At 31.1% G+C, this 22668-nt stretch overlaps 2 protein-coding genes across 4 annotated transcripts in view; one reads left to right on the forward strand and one right to left on the reverse strand.

Annotated features, from left to right (window-relative positions):
* LOC103579909 (E3 SUMO-protein ligase ZBED1) overlaps positions 1–22668 on the forward strand; it is a 147470-nt gene that overhangs the window by 76153 nt on the left and 48649 nt on the right. The window contains exon 1 of one of the 3 annotated variants that reach the window (XM_053738597.1): positions 5751–5802. The exons of the other annotated variants lie outside the window; for them this stretch is intronic. The gene's annotated coding sequence lies outside the window, so the exon portion shown is untranslated. Of the gene's footprint in view, positions 1–5750; positions 5803–22668 lie in introns of those variants that run through there. 3 annotated transcript variants of the gene reach the window in all.
* LOC103577109 (E3 ubiquitin-protein ligase Bre1) overlaps positions 1–22668 on the reverse strand; it is a 103535-nt gene that overhangs the window by 73683 nt on the left and 7184 nt on the right. Inside the window, exons 2-6 of the mRNA XM_053738593.1 lie at positions 17668–17847; positions 17397–17583; positions 17147–17335; positions 16953–17071; positions 16651–16887 (exon numbers count right to left, since the gene is read on the reverse strand). Of these exons, the coding sequence (XP_053594568.1) occupies positions 16651–16887; positions 16953–17071; positions 17147–17335; positions 17397–17583; positions 17668–17817 (882 nt within the window). The 5' untranslated portion in view covers positions 17818–17847. The remainder of the gene's footprint in view (positions 1–16650; positions 16888–16952; positions 17072–17146; positions 17336–17396; positions 17584–17667; positions 17848–22668) is intronic.

The following is a 22668-nucleotide window of genomic DNA, read 5'->3' on the forward strand; positions in this document are numbered from 1 at the left end:
GTGATTCAAATCAATTTTATGATATTCTTTACTGATAGAATGTCTAAAAATGAACATTTTTTGTCACGTTGAAAATTTTTTTTAAACTACTTTTCGCGAAGTTACAGGCATTTGAAAAAAAAATCTACATTTTTCGAAATTCGATATTTCGAAAACGGTTTGGGGAAAAAATTTGAAAAAAATCATGAAGGCCTCTTTCAACCTATACTAAAAGTCATAACATATATATACTGAGATTACTATCATGATTTCAATTAAAAAAAAAAAAATAAAAGAAAAGTCAAAAAAAATAAAAGAAAAGTCAATATTAATAATTAACAACTGACAAATAATAAGATGTAACGATGAAATATGTTTAAGTATAAAATCTAATAAAATATTGGAGATACTCGTTTTATTTTCTTTATTATGTGCAGATAATATTTCCAATTTCATTGGGGAAGGAGAGAAGGAGTCCATTCCTAGTCCTTCAAGGAGAAGAGGAAGGAGTTTCTGTTCCCATCCCGTACCTGTTCCCATTCCCATTGAAGATCCATTATTCAAGAGGAGGATTACATTTTTAATTTTGTTTATTTGATTCGTTGATTAGGAAAATAGAGTCACGCGTATCGATTAACTTCTTAGCAGAATATTTTATTTTTTTATCAATTCTTAGCTCAATTAAATTATAAATTATTTTTTTTTATTTTTTTATTATCTTTGCGTTAGCCTATAGGGTTGTTTTTTCTGCTATGGTGTTTTTATCCCTGTAGGGTGATAGATAGGGTGTGCTGGGACCATAGCGGAATCAAACCAAAATTGCAAATGATTTTAATTCCAATTAAATTCGATTCGCCCAACATAAATTTTATCGGACGATAATTTATTGAGAAGGGGGTAGTGTAACGAAGGTGGAAATGATGTTTTAAAATATTTGAATAGCTAGAAAACAAATGCCTTCTTCTCTGGTTTTTATAGATACGCGACTAAGTCACTCAGTCTTATATTGACATCTTAACAGCAAACATCTGTATATCAATAAACTATATATCTCTTTGCTTTCTTTTACTGCTGTTAATTGTAGTGTTATTATTTCTAATATAAGTGTGTTATTATTATAGTGTATAAGTGATATTAATTTAAGATACCAGTCACTACAATATATACATTCATTTATTTACATACTATCCATCTACCGATGAATCAGATGGGAGTAATAAGTACACTATAAAAAATGTATGCTGTTTCTTATATGAAAATTTTAAATTATAAAACAATGAGACTTTTTATTCGAGTATACATTTTTAGAATTTATAATATTTTATAGTTTGGTCATACCCAAAAATATATTTAGGTGCAGGTAATAGAAAAGTAACCATTATATTGAGAAAAAAAATAATGATAGCAATAAAATAATGTTATTTATTGAGTAAAGTAACTTTGAATAAGATCAATAACCGCATTTATATGATTAAAAATTTTTTACGTTATTAAAAATTAAAAAAAACATAAAATGATGAATATTGTTTATGATAAAATTTAAATTTAACCGGCTTTATAAATCGCCCCATAGTACCCCAAAATTGATACGGTACCGTCATCAATTGACAAAATGCAAAATTTATTTATAGAATTATTAATCGAATACTGAACGACATGATAATATAAAATTATCATTAAATTTGTAATTTTTTTAGAAATCGAGTTTAGTATCTCGCTTTCTGTGAATTTATCGGATAAATATAAAATAAATTAAAAAACAATTGTCCATGTTTAACCTGTAATTGTGAAATTCCTTGATAATTAATTTTTGCAAATAGTTGATGATTAAAAATCATCCAACAAACATTTATCAACTATTTCTAACATCATTTAATTCAATAATTTATTGTTTTACTTATTAATTAATTATTTAATCATTTTGAAAAAAAAAATTGAAGTTTGTAGTATCGATTTTCAATACCAGGGAGCTCTTCCATCAAAAAAATTGGAAGGGGAAATCCTAAGAGAATCTCCTTCAGCAACTTTTGTTTTCTTGGCCGAAGCATACCAAAATACTTGTATGACAAGTATAGTACTTGTTCCGAGAACTTCTATTTTCTTTAAACAAAAAAATGCAATATTGCTCCAAGAAAATAATGTATCTTGCTTCAAAAAAAATATCACTTACATTAAGTAATATTGAGTCTTGAAATGAGTGAAAATTTTCTGACTTAACCGTAAAAATATGTTGACATGAGAAAAAAAATTTTCATTTAAAATAAAAATTTGAAGATAATTGTTTACTTGGTGCAAATATATTTTTATTTTCCGATTCGATCGAAAAAAATTTCTTGAATCAACAATATTTTTGTTGATTCGGGTTAACTGTTTTTTTCTGTGTATAAATTATGAATTTAATAAAAATAATCATTTGTATAAATGGTTAACTTTACAATGGTAAAAGACTATTAATGGTTAATTTTTAAAAATGATTTATTTATCAATAGAAATACAAAAAAAAAAAAAGTCCAAACTATTTTATGGATTACCAAAAATATGGAATTTAGTATTTTTATAAAATTAAAAAAAAAAGAAGTTCTTAAAAATGGCCAATAATGAAAAGAGAATCTGTATTAATGAACAACTGAATAAATGGAAATCCGAAAAAATTAACCAATATAAAAGTAAATCTGTAAAAATAGAACAGGATGGTAGACTGAGATCTCACAGTCGATCACAATCACGTGCACCAAAAAAATCCGAGTTTTGCTGGTACCACAACAAACACGGCAAAAATGCGCACGCTCGCGCACGCAGCTGTAAGTGGCAGGGAAACGCCAACGAGAATCAGAAGAGGTGGCCAATTGTTCTCATTCGATCTCTCGCCGCCTGCTTATCATAGACCGAACTACGGGAACAGAATATCTTGTCAATTCTGGCTCCGACTTGTTCGTCTTTCCACGTGGCTGGCTGAAATCAATCAGTACACCCATGGGTTACCAATTGTATGACGCGAACGGCTTGATAATTTAAACCTATGGTTCAAAGTCGGTAAAATTGAACCTTGGGCTTCACCGTGATTTTTCATGGAATTTTATCATTGCTGGCGTCACTAAACGGATTAGAGGTGCAGATTTCTTAAGTCATTATGACTTTCTAGTCGACCTAAAACGAAAATGTCTCCGCGATGCCCTTCACTGGTTTACTGACACCCTGAAATCCTCACACGACATCGGCAGAAACAAATATCAAAGCAGTTGATGGTAATTCTGCCTATATGGAATTATTGAGAGAATTTGCTGACATTACACGATCTGATGCTACTCAACGTCAAACATAAAAACAGTCAATGATGTATCATATTCGAACGTCACCTGGACCACCGGTTTCGTGCAAATCAAGACGCCTGGCTCCAGATAATTTGAAAATTGTACAAGCCGACTTCCGAAAAATGATCGAGGAAGGTACTTGCAGACCATCCAACAGCGCCTGGGCTTTATCATTTCATCTAGTAGAGAAGAAGTCCGGAGAATGGAGGCCGTGCGGTTGGTGATCGTCCACTTAGCGATCGAATACTCATCGTTAAATATTCATTATCTTGACAACTTTGCCGCATTTTTGCACAATAAAAATATATTTTCAGTCGTTGATTTCGCAAAGGCATTCTTGCAAATACCTGTTGCACCAGAAGAGGTGCCAAAAACGGTGATCATTACGCCTGTCGGATTATTTGAGTTCTGATTTATGACATTTGGGCTTGAAAATTTGGCTCAAACGTTTTAACGGTTCATCGACGAGGTCACTCGTGACCTTGGTTTCGTCTTTCCGTATATTAACGATATTTTAATCGCATCAACGGACAAAAAGTAACTCATGTAGCACCTGAGAATTTTATTCGAGCGTCTCCGTAAATACGGTCTGGTAATAAACGTACCGAAATGCCAGTTTGGTCTACCGGAACTAAAATTTCTCAGCCATCTCATCACTAAAGATGGAATCAAGCCGTTACCGAAAAAATTCGAGACTATTATCAATTTTGAGCCTCCTAACACCGTAAAAGCTCCGTCGATCTTCAGCACTGTGAATTTCTACAGGAAGTTCATTAAAAACGCTGCAGAAATTCTACCACGACTTAAAAAAATTTTGGAAGGACCAAAAGTCAAAGGCTCCCATCCAGTTAACTGGATAACTGAACTTCAAGAGTCCTTCAAGTCATCTAAACGCGCTCTCGCGGATGCTACGTTGTTGGTACATCCTAAAATCGATGCTGACTAGGGAATATTTACCGACGCATCCGAAATTGGTATTGAAAGGGTTTTACAACAAAAAGTGGATAACAACTGGCAATCACTGGCATTTTTCAGTCGAAGTGTCCCCGTCGATTCAAAAATTTTCGACGTACGACCGCGAGTTGAATGCCATCTACGAGGTTGTTAAATACTTTCGGCAAATCTTCAAAGGCCGGCACGTTACGATCTACACCGATCACGAACCGCTCCAGCATGCTTACAAACAGCGCACCGAAAGAGCATCGCCTTGGCATTTTCGTCGACTCGATTTTATCGGTCAATTCACCATCGATATTCGACATGTGGCGGGTACTAACAATATTATCGCTGAGACATTGTCACATGTCGAAGCAGTATCTGCTGCTATAACGTCGCAAGAACTTGCCGAAGCTCAACAAAATGACGATGAACTTCAGCAGTTGTTACGTCAAACAACTGCTTTAAATTTAAAGACGATACAACTCGATAATGGACCTGCACTGTATTGTGACACCGCGTCAGGTACAGTGCGTCCATATATTTCAGAGCCGCTGAGAAAGAAAGTATTTAATTCACTGCACTCACTAGCCTGGAATCGAAGGTTCGCTCGAACTCGTCTCCAAACGATACGTCTGGCCATCGATTAATAGATTGCCGTGAATGGGCGAAATTTTGCATCGATTTCCAGAAAAATAAAATTCAGAGACACGTGCCATCGCCGATCACCAGTTTTTAACCTCCAACTGAACGATTCGAGCACATTCATATCGACTTGGTATCTTTAAAAACGTCAAGAGGCTTTAATCAATGTCTGACTATCATCGACCGATTCACGAGGTTTCCTGAGGCTGTCCCGTTATCCAACGAAACTGCAAAGACGATAGTGCATGCACTATCGCTGCACTGGAGTACCGAAACGCATAACTTCGGACCAAGGTCCGCAATTCAAACCGTCATTATTCCAGTCGTTATTAAAATTGTATGGTATAAAACACCTGCATACTACGCCGTAACACCCGCAAGCCAACAGTCTCGTCGAGCATTTACACCATCAGTTAAAATCAGCACTTTTGTGTCATCAAGAGTCATGGTATGACACATTACCAGCCGTTTCGCTCGGCTTACGTGCTGCTTGGAAAGACGAAATACAAATGACACTAGCTGCATTAGTATACGGCGAGCCTATACGATTACCCGGTGAGTTACTTACTCCCACCAATAAAAAATCATCTCATGACATTGTCAATACTTTAAAACGTCATTTCAATTGATTGGCACCGGCCGAAAGGTCGTGTCACGGCAAGCATTCTGTTTTCTGTTTCAGAAACCTTAGTACTTGAAGTCAGGTACTGCTACGGGATGACCAGGTTGGACCATCTTTCTCACCGCCATACGAAGGTTCATATCGTGTAATAACCCGACACGACAAATACTTCATCGTCGATTTTCGTGGACGACAAATCGCCATGTCAGTGGACAGATTGAAGCCGGTTTACGAGGCGAATCCAATCGACACGACGATGATGATAACAAACTCCCAGTTGAATAACACAGCAACCGAGACCCGAAAACGGTGAGTCCGGTTTAATATTTAAAAATTTACGCGATTTAATTTTTTTTAATAAAAGTGTTTTTTACAAAGTAACAATTCACCGCTTTATTGTATTCATTCATTTACTTATTTATTTATTCATATCGTTAATAAATATTTAATTACTTTGATTATCCTGTGTTGAAATTAAAAAAAAAAAATTAAATAAAGGGAGTTCTGTAGCGTTGCTACAATGATAAGCAATCGATTAATTTCGGCAATTTACGCCAAACATCGATTTTTCTGTTTTCCGTCTTTACCTGATTCGTAAACACACAATAAGATATACCGCCGAACTGCATACACGCATCTAAGCATTTCTATTGTATTCTCAATTTTACTGTGCTACATTCGTTCGTTAAATAAAAATATTTATTCAACATAATTAGTTGGTTTAAATAACTTATTTATTATATTTAATATTATCTTAACTACTATATATTAGGATGATTCAAAATAAAAAAAATTTTTTTCTCATGGTCTCAAAAGTTAGTTTTAGGTATAAAAAAAATCCTCTCAAAAGAGCAGCTCGAAATCTCAATTCTACTAAGAGCCCAACGAATATTCATTTTCCCATTCAAATTGTATGTAAAAAAAAATGTATACATTTATATATATATATTAAACGCCAAAATTTTTGTATGCTCCAACCAAAAAAAGAAAGGCTAGAACTAAGAGAAAGATAACTTGGGAGTAAAAATATATATATTAGACCGGTTCAAAAAAATCGACTATTTTTTTTTTTCAATACCCGCAGTGAAATATTTTCCTAGTCATCAAAAAAGAAGCCTGGGGAAACGGGAGCTCTTAATATCAATTTTGAAAGGTCGCTCATCGTAAATTTCTATTTTACGTTTAAATAACATGGAAAAAAAAATCTTTAACTTTGGAATTTTGTAACTCATTTTGGAATTAACATGTCACGGTGAGAGATACATATTTTTGAAGGAAATTGAACGCTCTAAATAAATTGTCTCTGATGTTTTTTCTCTAAGTCCACTCCTTTAAAAGGTATTCGAGTGTCAAATTCAACATGTAATTAATTTAACCTTTTTTTTTTTAATTTTTCTTAAATATTTTATAATTATTATTGAAAAAAAAAAAATTATTTTAAAATATTGAATTATCAAGTTTAACATCGTTGACAAAGTAGATCTTAATTGTTCTGCTATGAGGAATAAATGACTTTTCAATTTAAAAAATCTGAAATTAATTCTCTCTTTGAAGTTTAGAAAAAATTTGAATTGCGATGGACAGTGTGGCTCAATAAGTTACACGGAAAAAAAATAGTAGTGGCTACTCTCCAGGACAGTACTGAGTACTTTCTGTAAAAAAAAAATTTTAGACAGTAATGTATGCTATCTCGACTGTATCCACTACTATCTAGACTATACCCACTACTGTCCGGGATAGTACTCAGTACTATCCAGAGAGTAGGGGATATAGTCTAGATAGGATACAGTACTATCTAAAAAAAAAATTTACAGGAAGAACTCAGTACTATCAGAGAGTAGTCACTACTATTTTTTTTCCGCATATAGATCAAATTGAACGGAATATAGTATAGTGCCGGATAGCGCAACTGGTAGAGCACTCGGCGCGATACCGACGTGGTCTGGGTTTTTTTACTAATTTAACCAATTGAATATAGTGGAAACCTAAAACATGCAAACCTCAATAAGACAATTTATAGATAAATTGACAAAAATATAGATAACCCGAACTGGGAATCGAACCCAGATGACTGAATAAGTGTCGTCTTTTCATCAATATGTCATTATTGGGTTATTGATATTTAATTGTTGTTAGTAGTGTTACGTTTTGGGAAATTATCCAGAATTAATTAAAAATACAAATAATTTTTAATTATTTAATTTTATCCAGGTTTGGCCTCGTTAGAGTGTCTATAGACCCCTGGTGGGCCGTGGTCGTCGATTATTTTATTAATTATTAATTTTAATTGTTTTTCGCGATTTAAAGTATTTTCGGTGTCGGTTCCAACTCCATATTTTTATTATAGCAGCAGGTGAATGGATGGAAAATCGGCAGGAAATTTGAAGGAAACCCGAACTGCTGTTGAGCGCTCAGGGTTATAGGACAGGGTGGAACTGCTAGTAAGCGCTCGCCCCTAGGTATTAATAGGGATATGGATAGGTCATAGTGTAGGTGAAAATATAGGGGTGCCAATTGGCACCCCACAATAAGGTTGAATTAATTTAGAATTAATTGTGGCGTTTATTAACTATATAGAGAGCAGAGCAGAGGTTCAAGCTCTAGGAGCTCTCTCCAAAGACTGACTATTTAGTCATTATAAAAATGTAATAGAGCCGACAAAGTTGACAAAATGTTGACGCTGCATCTCAGGTTCCCTGTGAGAGAATCGTCGTGTCCCGGGTCTCATGCATCGTCATCTGTTTTGACTACCCGCGAGCCACGGCGACTCTCTTATCGTAACCGATTTCCGTTACATTACGTAAAATTAATTTAATGAAAAATAATTAATTTAATTTAATCAATAAAATATTATGGGAACGTAACAATAGCATTTCATTGTTCATAGTTTTGATAGCTGTAGTGAAAATCGTAAATTTTATAAACTGAAAACAATCGCGATAAACTTAAAGCTATTATCTATATCATTCAAAAATTGCAAAATAATGTTTTTCGAAGATGAGTTTTATTATTAAACCACTATTTAAGGAAAAAAGGTTAAACTGATAACATGTCGAACTTTAAACTCGAATAACATTTAAAGGAGTGGACTTAGAGAAAAAACATCAGAGACAATTTATTTAGAGCGTTCTTCCTACAAAAATATGTATCTCTCACCGTGACATGTTAATTCCAAAATGAGTTGTAAAATTCCAAAGTTAAAAAATATTTTTTTCCATGGTATTTAAACGTAAAATAGAAATTTGCGATGAGCGACCTTTCAAAATTGATATTAAGAGCTCCCGTTTCCACAGGCTTCTTTTTTCATGACTAGGAAGATATTTCACTGCGGGTTTTGAAAAAAAAAAAAAAAAAAATAGTCGATTTTTTTGAACCAGTCTAATATATATATATATATATATATATATATATATATATATATTAGGGTGGCTCAAAAAAACCGGCTATTTTTTTTTTTCGAGTCTCTTATGAAAATTTGTTCACTTACGATCTTTGAAGAAGCCTCTCCAAAAATCAGCTCGATATAAAATTTTTAAGAGGTCGCTCACGAATTTTGAAAATATCAAAAATGATTGAAATTCAGATTTTTTACTTCTAAATTTTTTCTTTCCGTGGCAGCAATATTTTATATTTGTAAAATCATGTGCATGCTGAAAATTTCAGCCCAAAATTCAAATATTTAAACGGCGCTCAAGAATTTTGCATATTAACTGATAATATGTGACTAATACTTTGAATTAGTTTTTGTATTTTTTTATAACTGAATAATTATCATTTTACTAAAATATAACTTTTGCATAACCAAAAATATACAGAACAGTCTTAAACATTAAAATTTGGTAAGTTTTGAATAAGCGAAAAAACCTAAAAATTGAATTAGAAAATAAAAAAGTATGTAAGTAACTTATTATTTCTATTTCTCGGGTTATATTTTCATTCATTGTGATGCAAATTGATGGTCAAAAAATCGTGAAGCTTTGTTATCAATATTCAAGGGTCGCTCGAAAATGTTCAAAAGACAGCACTCGGAAATATTCAACATTCTTGAGCGAGGTTTAAATATTTAAATTTTGGACTTATATTTTCAGCGTAGTCATAATTTCAAAAACATAAACTATTGCTTCCACGAGAAAGAAAAAAGTGTGAAATAGAAATTCAAATTTTGATCATTTTTGAAATTTTTTAAATTCGTGAGCGATCTCTTGAAAACTTTTTATCGAGCTCATTTTTGGAGAGGCTTCTTTAAACATCGTAAACCAACAAATTTTCATAAGAAACTTGAAAAAAAAAAACATAGTCGGTTTTTTTGGGCCACCCTTATATATATGGGGCATTCCACGAAAAATCAACCACTTTTGACCCCAACCCCTTTCGATTTGGCTGAAAATTTTTTTTCCTTTTCTACCCCATTAAAATCATTTTTCGGGAAATTTTTTACCCAACTCAAAAGAAGTTATAAGTTTTTCAAAAATAAGGCTTTTATTTTTTTAAATAGCTATTTCTTCAAAAATTGACCGATTGGGACGTTTTTTTTCTTTTCAAAATTTTTGTCTTTGAATGTACTTTTCAGAAAAAAATACAAGAAAATTTTGAGATGATAAACTCTATAAAATTTTTGGCTTTTTTGAGAAAAACCGACATTTGCTTAAAGTTCGCCATTTTTTATTTTTTTTTTATTTCTCAACAAAAACTTCAATTAATTCTGCAATTTTTCCCGCCAATCCCAGAGTAGGCGGACTTTTCCTTCTATTTTTTTTTATCAATTGAAAAAAAAATGTTTGCCCAGTTGAGCTTATTTTACAAAACATCACTCTGGAAATGTTTTAGAATTTCTCGATGACTTCAGAGTTTGAAAAATTGAGACGAAAAAGTCGATTAAAACTGGTAATCCTCGAAACAATTTGGATTTTTTTTTCAAAAATGTAAGAAAAAAAAAGAAGATATCTGTAAATAATTTTATTGTATTTTTTTTTTTAAAACTACACCTAAAAAAAAAGGAAAAAAAAAATTGCCCTTTGGTTTATTTTTGACCAAATCACAGGCTTTCGAAAAATAAATCTAACGCACATCGCTATTTCAAAAGCCTGTGACTTGGTCAAAAATAAACCAAAGGGCAATTTTTTTTTTTTTTCATTTTCTTTGTTTTCAAGTGTAGTTTTCAAAAAAAATTATAATAAAATTATTTACAGGTATCTTTTATTTTTTTTTTCTTACATTTTTAAAAAAAAATCCAAATTCTTTCGAGGATTGCCAGTTTCAATTAGTTATATATAGACCGTTTGTTGACCTCGGCTTTGCCTCGGCAATTACATGTGATCTGAGACATTTCTTACTTTACTTCCCCAGATTTGTAATATACTATATCTGAAAATTTGAGCCTTTAATATGCAGCAGTCTCAAAGTTATGATTTTTAGAATTTTTTAAAAATTTGTGTTTTCAACATTTTTATTACTTTTTTGAAGGAAACAATTTTTTTAAAAAAATAAGCACATAATAGTTTTTCGTAGGATAAATTCTCAGCTTTCCAACGAAAATATCCATTTTTTATTTTAAGTTACAGAAGACCCTTTACAGTTTGTTCAAAATAGGAAAAACGATTTTTATGACTGTGCAGCGCTTGATATATCTAATTTGATATTTTTTTTCTGAAAGCTGAGACCTTTTCCCATAAAATATATAATTTTCACGATGTGTATATTTTTTGTTTGAAAAAAATCAATAATTATTCACATACAAGTCATTAATTTTATAGTTTTATCAAACTGTAATGGTTTATTGTGTGGCAGAAGATGAAACAAAATGATGTCAGACGAGAGTGAAGTAGGCTGCCCAAGCCGTAGGCAAAAGCTGACAATAACTTCAATCTGAAGTCGTGTTTCATCTCGTGTTACACACTATTTTTTTCATGATTACCTGGATCGAAAATTAGTTTCAGTGGTAGCAGCCAGTTAGAATTAAGTTAATTAAAGATCGATGGTGTGATCAATCATAAGTCTACGCGTAGCTTATGATTCACAATTTATAATTAAACAGAAACCATAAATGCTATTTGTTATTTACACAAATTTTTATAAAACGATGACAAAGTTAGAACTGTCATTAAGGCAGATAACATCAATAGTCTGAAATCATTTTTAAACAAAACGCAAGAATCAAAGTTCAAATCACTAATTCCGAAACTTAAAGCTTTGATGTTGATATTATGAAAAATAGTTTTATAATTTTTGTTGTCAGAGCTTTACTGCAGACACATATCAGAAAACATATCCTCACACCGCAAGATCTATGCATCCAGGCTATTCAAAATTTTACCGGTGTTGATTTCACTTTTATAACTATCTCTTATTAAAAGAAATGATTTAAAACGATTGGAAATAAAATTTTTAATACTTTTTAATACTTTTGAATACTTCGAATAATTTTTAATCACCCTTTTTATGGGCATTTACATTACAAATCATTTCGAATCGTTTCTTTTAATCAAGGAATAATGACTTTTTATAGAAAATAAATGTTTTAGACGTACGATACTTCGAGTCAAATACGGTGAAAGAAACACAAGCAGTACACCTTTTCTCACCTATTGTTGATAGCCTAGGATATATTTGTGTTAAAAATGTATCAAGATCCCCAAAAAAGTTAAGAATTAAAGTTTTTTAATCATAAAGAGTTTATATTTCATTTAATTTTGTTCAAACAAAAAATATGCACATCGTGAAAATTACATATTTGTGGAAAAAGGTCTCAACTTTCAGAAAAAAATATCAAATTAAATGTATCAAGCACCGCACAGTCATAAAAATCGTTTTTCCTATTTTGAACGAATTTTAAAGGGTCTTCTGTAACTTAAAATAAAAAATGGATATTTTCGTTGGAAAGCTGGAAATTTTTCCTACAAACAACTATCATGTGCTTATTTTTTTTAAAAAAATTGTTTCCTGCAAAAAAAGTAATGGAAAAGTTGAAAACACAAATTTTTAAAAAATTCTAAAAATCATAACTTTGAAACTGCTGCATATTAAAGGCTCAAATTTTCGGACAATTTTTTTTTAAATACATGGAAGACTCGACAAAGTTCGAATTAAATCGATAAGGGTCGCCCCGTAAAAACAACTTTATTCGGTGGAATGACCCATATATATGGGGCATTCCACGCCAAATCGGACGGTTTGAAAAATTTTAATTTTAGATTTCCTCAATTTTTTTTTTATTTTTTTATACCCATCAAAAAACTCTTTTTCCGAAATGTTGAAATTTTTTTGATCACCGGTTCAAAAGATATCGAATTTTAAAGAAAACCGCTCTTTTTATGGTTTTTTACTGATAACTTTTTAGGGAATGGTTTAAATCGAAATACTCACTGAATAAAAAACTATCATTTTCCCATGTATTTTCGGAAAAAAATTATTTCAAGTGTTTTAATACGTGTTTTTTTATTTTTAAAATTTCAATTGCATTTTTTAAAGTGAGTGCATATTTGGATTTTCTTTATATTTTTTTACAGTAAACTACTACTCAAATCACAACTTTTTAGGCCGGTCTGGTCGTGGGTTCTCAATAGCTACTATTTTTTTTTTTTCAAATTTTGAAAATTGAAAAAAAAAAATTTTTCCTCTATTTTATCAAATTTTATCACTGGTTTCTCTTTTTCAACGTATCTTGAAAAACTTCATGTATATTTTTTATTATAAGCATAGGAAATTGTTAATAATTAAAAAAGACTAATGATTATTTTCAATGCAACTTCCTGCCCTGATAGAAGGATTTATTACTGAGTACTAAATGGATTTAGTAACAAAATTTTTAGACACTTATTTGGGAGAAAAAAATATTTTGTGCCCATTCACATAATCTATTATAATTTTATAAATCATTTTTTTATCTCAATTAAATCTTATTATGGCAAAATAAATATTGGTTTCCACCAAAAAAATATTTGGTAATCGGTACTAAATATTTTTTTGGTAAGTTTTGTCAGTAGATGGCTTGATTAGGATTAAAATCGCATGCAATAAATATTTTCTTTATTTGGATAAATACCAGTATACAAAAAAAACATTCATTTTAAATTTAAAAATGTTCTCATAAATCTCTCGCGTATTCTTTTTTAGTTATTAACAATTTCCTATGCTTGTTGTGATAAAAAATATACACGAAGTTTTTTAAAATACGTTGAAAGCGAGAAACCAGTGATAAAATTTGATAAAATAAAGGAAAAATTTTTTTTTCAATTTTTAAAATTTGAAAAAAAAAAATAGTAGCTATTGAGAACCTACGACCAGACCGGCCTAAAAACTTGTGATTTAAGTAGTAGTTTACTGTAAAAAATTTTTAAGGAAATCAAAATATGCACTCACGTTAAAAAATGCAGTTGAAATTTTAAAAATAAAAAAACACGTATTAAAACACTTGAAATAATTTTTTTCCAAAAGTACATGGGAAAATAATAGTTTTTTATTAAGTGAGTATTTTGATTTAAACCATTTGATTTAAACCTTTTTGATTTAAACCTAAAAAGTTATCAGTAAAAAACCATAAAGAGAGCGGTTTTCTTTAAAATTCGATATCTTTTGAACCGGTGCTCAAAAAAATTTCAACATTTCGGAAAAAGAGTTTTTTGATGGGTATAAAAAAAATTAAAAAAAAAATTGAGGAAATCTAAAATTAAAATTTTTCAAACCGTCCGATTTGGCGTGAAATGCCCCATATATGTCTTTACTCCCAAATTATTTTTCTCTTAGTTCACGAATTTTTGTTTTTTTTGTTGAAGCATACAAAAATTTTGCGTTTAAAAAATAGTACTTATTTCAACAAAATTTATTGTCTTCAAACAAAAACAATATAATATTGCTTCATAAAACTAGTCCATCTTTCGTTCAAAAAATCTGTGTATCGATTGACCCTGCGGTCTAGCTCCAAAACTTCCCGCTGTTTTCGAGCTCTAGGAGCTCGAAAACATTATTATGAATGCATTTTCGAGCTCTTGAAACTTGAAAAAACTTTTGTATGCCATTGTTTGCAAAAAAAAAAAAAATCGTTTTTTTAGCGTTTCTTTCTCTTACGATATCTCTCAAACGAATGATCCGACTGAGATGGCTAAGGCGGCAATCAAAGCGTTTTATTAAGTTCTAAAGTTGATTATATTTTGGCGTCGATCGTTCAATTCGTTTCTGAAAAATCAATAAGAAACTAAAAAAAAAAACAAAAAAAATTTTTTTCGTAATTCGCCAATATTTTCGAGTCTACTTGATAAAATGATCTGAAATTTTTAGAAAAGTTGATAGCCAACAAGCTCTTTCGATTGCCGCCTTAACCATCCAAATCGGTTCATTAGTTAAAAAGATACATACATACATACATACATACATACATACATACATACACTCGGACATCATTCTGAAAATAATCAAAATAGGTTCCTAGGACCTAAAAACACCGACATCTGAAAAAATGAAATAAACCAAAAAATTTTGATTCAAGATAATTATTTACTAGATGTAAGAAAATTTTAATTTTCTGAATCGTTAAAAAAATTTTCTTGTATCAAGATTAATTTTCTGGGTTCAAGTGAACTGTAATACTTTGTGAAGAATAAGTTGTAGGAAGTGTTTTTCGGCACACCCTAATTTTTATATTATAAAATAATTCCAACTCTTAGTATTAATGACAAATATATTTTACAATTATCTGATGTTTTTGTTAATTATAACCACATACAAAAAACATTTAACTTGATACCAAAAAAATCCGGAAAATCAAAATTATCTTGCACCAAGTAAATAATTATCTTAATATTTTTATCTTAAGTTGAAATTTTTTTTTTCAAATCAGTATATTTTTATGATTAAATTGGAAAATTTTTAATTGCTCAAAGTGTTTTTATTTCTGAGTAGGAGAGATATTTTTTTAAAGACAGTTTTTCGTTAAAAGTAAAAATGAATTTTTTTTTTCATCGAACAATTGAAATCAGAACATAGTAAAATGACAAGTTATTTAAAAATTCAACTTGTAGTAAAACACATGTACCTATTATGGAATCTGGAGATTGCTTGTTAATTATATATAACCATATATTATTATGTAAGGTTATATATAGCCACATGTGATTTGTTTTGTGGCATTGTATATAATTATATATAGGTCTGTAAAATTGTATATAATTGTATATGACTATATATAATTATATATAATCATCTGTGATTTTTTCTCGGCGTTATATATAATTACATATAATTCTATATGATTCATATATAATTCTATATAAATCATATATAATTATATAGAATTATACATAATTATATTGAAATTATACATAATTTTTTCAACTTCCCGCTAAGACAATTGCAAATTTTCAAAAAAGGAAAGTAATAGGTTTCGGTCCGATTTTCGAAAATCGAGTTTTCATCAAATGTCGACGTTTTGAGGTCCTAGGAAACTATTCTGATTATTCCCAGATGGATGTCCGCGCGCGCGCGTGTGTGTGTGTGTGTGTGTGTGTGAATTTTTTTTTGTCCAACGATATCTTTGGGACGAATCAACCGATTTGAACATACTTGGTGGCAATCGAAAGGGCTCACCAAAACACAGAATTGATTAGATTTTGGGATGGATCGGTCATGTCGTTTACGAGCTATACTATATATATATATATATATAGTTTATAAGAATAAAAATAAAATTTTTTTTTTTTGGTTTTTTGCGTATAACTTATAAACCACTTGCCCGATTCGCTTAAAAATGTAATCAGTTTCAAGTCTTGTTAAGCCCTTTCGATTGCTACCGAGAACGTTCAAATCGGTTCATTCGTTCCAAAGATATCGTCGGACAAAAATTATAATTTTTCAGTGAAGGTATGTTTTACCGGCCTAACAAATTTTTGAACTCGGAGATCTCAAAAATTCACAAGTTATAATGTTTCCGAGCTCCCTGATTAGTTTGCAAAACTTCATAATATCTTTAGATAAGATGTTATCTGAGAGATCTCACATGTTGATAAAATTACGAAATATTAGTTTCAAATCAAAATCGTCCCGATGATATTTATATAGTACATTGACTATAACTGAACTGTTTAAGAAGTGCAGTTCAAAGTTTTTTAACTTCCTATATTCAGTGCCAAATATTCAACTTATTTATCCAAATATACGTAATAATACCTTTGTTTGGGAAACACTAGAAGCAACAAGAGTATTTGGTTTATTGTTTCCTTTTTCATCAGAACCATGAATTTGTTGGAATGTTTTCAGTTTTTCTATTGCTTCTCCAAGATGGTGTTCTAGCTTATCATTTCTAGCACGGACTTTGTTAACTTCGTATTGCAAATCATCCACTTGATTTCTTAATTCAGCTGTGAGAGTATCTTTTCCAGTAATGGTGTCTTGCAATTCTGACATCTACAAAGTTTATAAATTGTTAGAACAATTACAATACTAAATGTCAATAATTCAAGAGAATATACTTTTAAAGACATTGCGTGATATTTTTCATGAAGCTGAAGATTGATAGCTTGTAAATTTCGGTTTTCAGCTTGAATTTCAATGTTAGTTTTCTTGACAACTTCATCTATTGGTGGGGCTTCTTTAAATCAAATTTTTATTAAAAAAATATAATAAAAGTATTCTTAAAATTACTGAATTATACAAGTTTTCATACCTTCATTGTATTCGCCTTTTAAAGCCAGAGTTATTTTTTCATTTCTTTGTGACAAACGATCAAACGTCTGTACGACTTTAGAAACCGCACGTTTCGATACTTGTACTCGGTGTGCCAATTTATCATCCAATTCTTCTTTATCCCAAGACGATAACTGCATTAAGAAAGATGTTGTTGCTTCGGATTCATCTGAATAAAATCGTAAATTAGCTTCAGTTTATTCTTACTGAATTCAAGATTATTAATTTACTTTTGTTTTCAGATTCATCGGCAGTCTCAGCATCGAATCTTTGGAGCAATACGCGAATATCTTCATTCAACTGATTCCAATAACGATTCACAACATTCAACACTGCATCATCTTGCGTTTGTCTTTTTTCAAGTTGTTCTATTCTTTGACGTAACTCAGCTTCTATGCGATGCCGCTGTTCTAACCTCTGTAAAAAAAAAGTTAAAGAAAAGCTAATTAATTTGGAAAAGTGCATACCATTAGGTTTAAAAGTTAAAATTCAAAGTTTTACCTGAGCGAGTTTTTTGTTTTGAAACTGTAGGACTTTCATATCCATTTCTTCTAAAGTAGAAACTGATCCAATTATTATAGGCTCGAATTGTACTTTTTTGATAGGTGGTTGAGACATTGAGTCACCGCTTTCTGCAAAACGCTTTGACATTTTTACGGTCGTTGATAACTTCTCTGAAAACTATTCAAAACAGTTAGTTAATAGAAAGAGTAGCATTTATTTTTGGTGACTACTAATCACTCATATAATAATCTTGTTCACGGCTTGAGCAAACCTGTTCTCAAGTTCGAAAGACGTTAGTGTCTTTTCCTACCTATATGTCTTGCTGCAGATGCTTATAGCCAGATTTCAATAGCAAGTCTAGTGCAAGCTTTACGCGAGAAATTCGTGCCAGATTATAACTCAATTCTGGAGGAAGACTACAGTTGAAAATAGCTGCACATGGCTTGCTCAAGATCTACTCAAGACTCAAAATTGACCTTGAGCCTTGAGCAGATTTTAAGCAAGCCATGCGTAAGTACCTGATGTAAGTTACTGGTGCAAGAAATGCGCCAGAAACTTTTCAACTGCACCGTATCAAAGATATCTTCAATATTCTTGTGTACAATGCCTTAAACAAGTCATGCACAAGTCTTGATGACGATTTTTTGCTACATCTTGCGCCAGACCCATATGCAGAAAAAGACACTAGTGACTAGGGGTTTTGCTCAAGGCATCGAAATCTTGCTGTAGCATAATTGGTTCTATGCATATTTATTGTAAAATGAGCTGTTTCTTCACTATTGATAAAAATTAATGAAAAGAGTGAAAAATTAACTTTCGGAGCTGCTGATACAATCGACATGGTTCGAGTTAGACCAAAACCGTTTTATACACTTTTAAAAAGCAACAATTACTCTACAAATAAAAACCGGTTTCAAAACGATAGCTCAAAACTGGCATGCTTTTTAAATTACATGCTTTTGAGATGGGAAAACTTTGATGCTTGAGAGGAAGTACTTAAAATTAAAATCGAGAGCTAAAATTTTCAGGGAATTATTCTCTCAACATAAATAACAAAATTTCCCTGTGTCCGCTAAAAAAAAAAAGTCCGTTTGAAATGGAGCACCCTAATCTATATAAATAAAAATCAATTGCTGTTCGTTAGTCTCGCTAAAACTCAAGAACGGCTGAACCGATTTGGCTAATTTTGGTCTTGAATTATTTGTGGAAGTCCAAAAAAGGTTTGAAAGGTGAATAAATATAAGTTTGGTATAGTGCCCGATAGCTCAACTGGTAGAGAACTTAGCGTGATACCGACATGGTCTGGGTGCGATTCCCAGTTCAGGCTATCTATATTTTTCTCAATTTATCTATAAATTGTCTTATTGAGGAGCTTTGCATGTTGAGGTTTCCACTATATTAAATTAGTGTACTAGCGTACAATGGACGGTGTGCCTCAATAAGTTATGGATCAAATTGAACGGAATATAGTATAGTGCCGAATAGCTCAACTGGTAAAGAACTCGGCGCGATACCAACATGGTCTAGGCTCGGCTTCCAGTTCGGACTATCTATATTTTTCTTAATTTATCTATAAATTGTCTTATTGAGAAGGTTTGCATGTTAAGATTTCTACTATATTAAACTTTTCCAGATATGCTAATAATGGAACAACGATGGAATCTGTTTTTTATATATATATATATATATATATATATATATTAAAATCGATCAGAAAACTATTTCTTTTAGGAGCTTGACATTAAAATAAAAATAACTAGAAAACAATGTGGAATTCGAAAAAACTTTATTAAAATAACTTCTAGAGAATAAAATTGTCTACAAAAAAGGTCCTATGATATTTTGTAATAGATCTGATAGTTTTGCCGGAAAACTAAAAAGATCTCAAAATTTAATAAGAATTCGACTTCAACTTCAAATAACTTTTAAACAAATAGATTTATCAAAAAATGATAAGAAATTTTTTTTGTAGAGCATTCAAATACCTACAAAAATAACCTGCGCAAATTTAGCGCCCCATTCATAGAATTTTAAGGTGACAATGGCCTTAAATGATAGGTCACCGTGAGGTCAGTTTAGGTCACATAATTTTTTTGTTAGGTCACTTACGGTTTTTTTATAAAAAAATTTTTGAAATTTTATTACTAAAAAATTTGAACTTTAGCACCTCATTCACAGAAATATGAGCGTTTTTTATCATAATTTAAATCGATATCGATAGGTCAGTATTGGTCAATCATAATAATTCAAAAATTATTAATATTTAAAGTTTTATTCATAATTATAAAGAAATTGTACCTCGCGCAGGCGGACTACATGCTTATTCACAGCATATGACACGTGGGACGAACTTTAAATTCTTCTTCTCGTTTTACTACTGATTAATTTGCATAGTTTTTATACTATATAAAAATAAATCCATAAAAATTTTTTTTTTGGCAAAATATTAATAAAATCATTTTATATTGTCGTAAAACATATTTAAAATTCAATTCAACATGAATTTGATTTCATCGTTTCCGATCAATCTGTACCAGCGTTTCCTAGAAAAAGAATCATACATGAGCATTCATGAAAATGCTCATGAAGGATTATATATGAGATCAAATTATATCTAATCATATGTGATCCACAGATAGGTTCGAAAAATAGTACATTACACCCCAAGGAAGAAAAATAGGACATTCCATCCCGTGCACGTGATTGCCTACCCGACCCGAAGCAATTATACACTCGTGGGTTGTAACGCCTTTTTTCCTTTCCTTGGTGCGTAATATATTAATTTTCAGTTCAATGTTTAAAATTTTTGCCAAATACTGACTTTTAAACTTTTAACTACATTATGAAAACTTGAATTACAAGTAGGTATTTGCTGCCGCAGTTTAAAAACAAGTTGACCCAGAAAGTTGCCATAAAATTGCTTGCATACAAATTTCTTTCACGCATCATTTTCTTTTAATTTGTCTTCAAAAAGTGGATAGTTTAGATTTCACAAGTTAGGGACCTAAGCATTAATGAAAACGAATATAATGGCATAGCTATTGTACAATCAAAAGTTAAAATATTTCATAATTGACAACTGCTTGTTGCCAAATTAAAGGAATATGTTACTGAGCAAACATTTGCTCAGCAAATTTGGCTACCCTAATAGTACAGTTTGCTTAGCAAAAGTTCCCTTGCATTTTTCGTCAAATGTCCGTCAGCTTCGGGCTTTTCCGTTTTTGATGACAATTTGTATACAACTTGCTATACAATTTGACATAAATTTACTTCACAAATTAGAATAAAAAGTCACTTCAAAAGTTGTATATAAATTGTCGTCAAAAACAGAAAAGCCCAAAGGTAACGGACATTAGACGAAAAATTAAAGGAAACTGATATTAGGGTTTTTTTTATAGTGTAAAAAGTTACCTCTAAATTGAGGAAAAATTGGACGCAAATTTTTCTGTCCAACTTTTGCTGTCAAATTGTCGACAAATTTCGGCTGGAAATTTAGGTAATTTAAATTAGAGTATGTGGAGATGTTGCCTAAAAGCTGCGGGGGGAAATAGCGCTTTAGGAACATAAGTTAATTTAAAATTGACATAAAGTTGCAGAAAAGTTTGTGTCAACTGATTGGGCGCCAATTTTTTGTAGTTAACTTGACATCAAGTTCGTGCTAGAGATTTTGGTGACGTACGGTACACATAAAAAATTTCAATGTCAACTTTTGAGCGCTCATTGACGTCATATTTCACATAAATTTGATGTAATTTTAAAACTGCTATTTGACGTCTGTGAGACATAAAAATTTGAGACGCAACAAATGACATCAACAAATGACGTCAATAAGACCTCAACTAAAGAGATATTTTTTACTTTTTAATTTTTGAATTTACGTTGTTGAATAGTAGTTAGATGTCGAGAGCTGACTTTTGTTTAATATGTATCAAATGGTAAAATCGAATCTAAACAATTTAGGTCAATTTGAGCTACTACTGCAGTCAAATTTTGATGCTCAATTTTCGATGTCTCGAGTACGTCAAATAGTGGCTTTAATCTGACGTTAAATTTACGTGCAATTTGAATGTTGGTTGAGCTCAACTGGCTATCAGGGAACTTCCAATCAAGGTGGCTACTAGGCTAGGGTACTATTATTTTATGTTGGTTGACAGCTCGGACAGTGCTGATATTGTCCTCAATAGCTTCAGATGCCTTTATCTGTTAATTAATTAGTGAACTTGGAATAAATGAATAGGCGCGCACTCAATTTCCATTTAAAATTTATGTACTGAGATCTTACAACCTTTATAGCATCTTATCAATAATAATATATCAATAACAATTAGTTGATAATTCAAATAATAAATCGTTGTAGCACATACTTTTAAAATTATATACTTAGATTATAAGAAATTCGAAACAAATCATTAAATCGTATGCAGAGAAATCTAAACACAGTTTGAGTTGTCTTATTAGAACGTTTCCTGCCACTCGATACCGAAAACCTTAACAAAATACACGCATAAAAATCATGAATAGGATCTTGTCCTAGTAAACAGTAAATATGATTATAAACAAATGCGTATTCTATAGACAAACAAGGAAAGGAAGTATATAGTAAATAGATATTACTTATAACGAAAAACCATATCACAGTACCCTAACTATTATTGTTAACACACACACATATATATATATATATATATATATATATATATATATATATGTGTGTGTGTGTTTTAGGTTTCCACTATATTAAATTGGTGTAATACCGTACGATGGACGGTATGGCTCAATAAGTTATAGATCAAATTGAACGGAATATAGTATAGTGCCGGATAGCTCAACCGGTAGAGCACTCGGCGCGATACCGACATGGTCTGGGTTCGATTCCCAGTTCGGGCTATCTATACTTTTCTCAATTTATCTATAAATCGTCTTATTGAGAAGGTTTGCATGTTTTAGGTTTCCACTATATTAAATTGGTATATTATATTGGTATATTAAATTAGTATA

The sequence above is a fragment of the Microplitis demolitor genome, chromosome 4 (genome assembly GCF_026212275.2).
Source record: "Microplitis demolitor isolate Queensland-Clemson2020A chromosome 4, iyMicDemo2.1a, whole genome shotgun sequence".
In the NCBI taxonomy this organism is placed as follows: Eukaryota; Metazoa; Arthropoda; class Insecta; order Hymenoptera; family Braconidae; genus Microplitis; species Microplitis demolitor.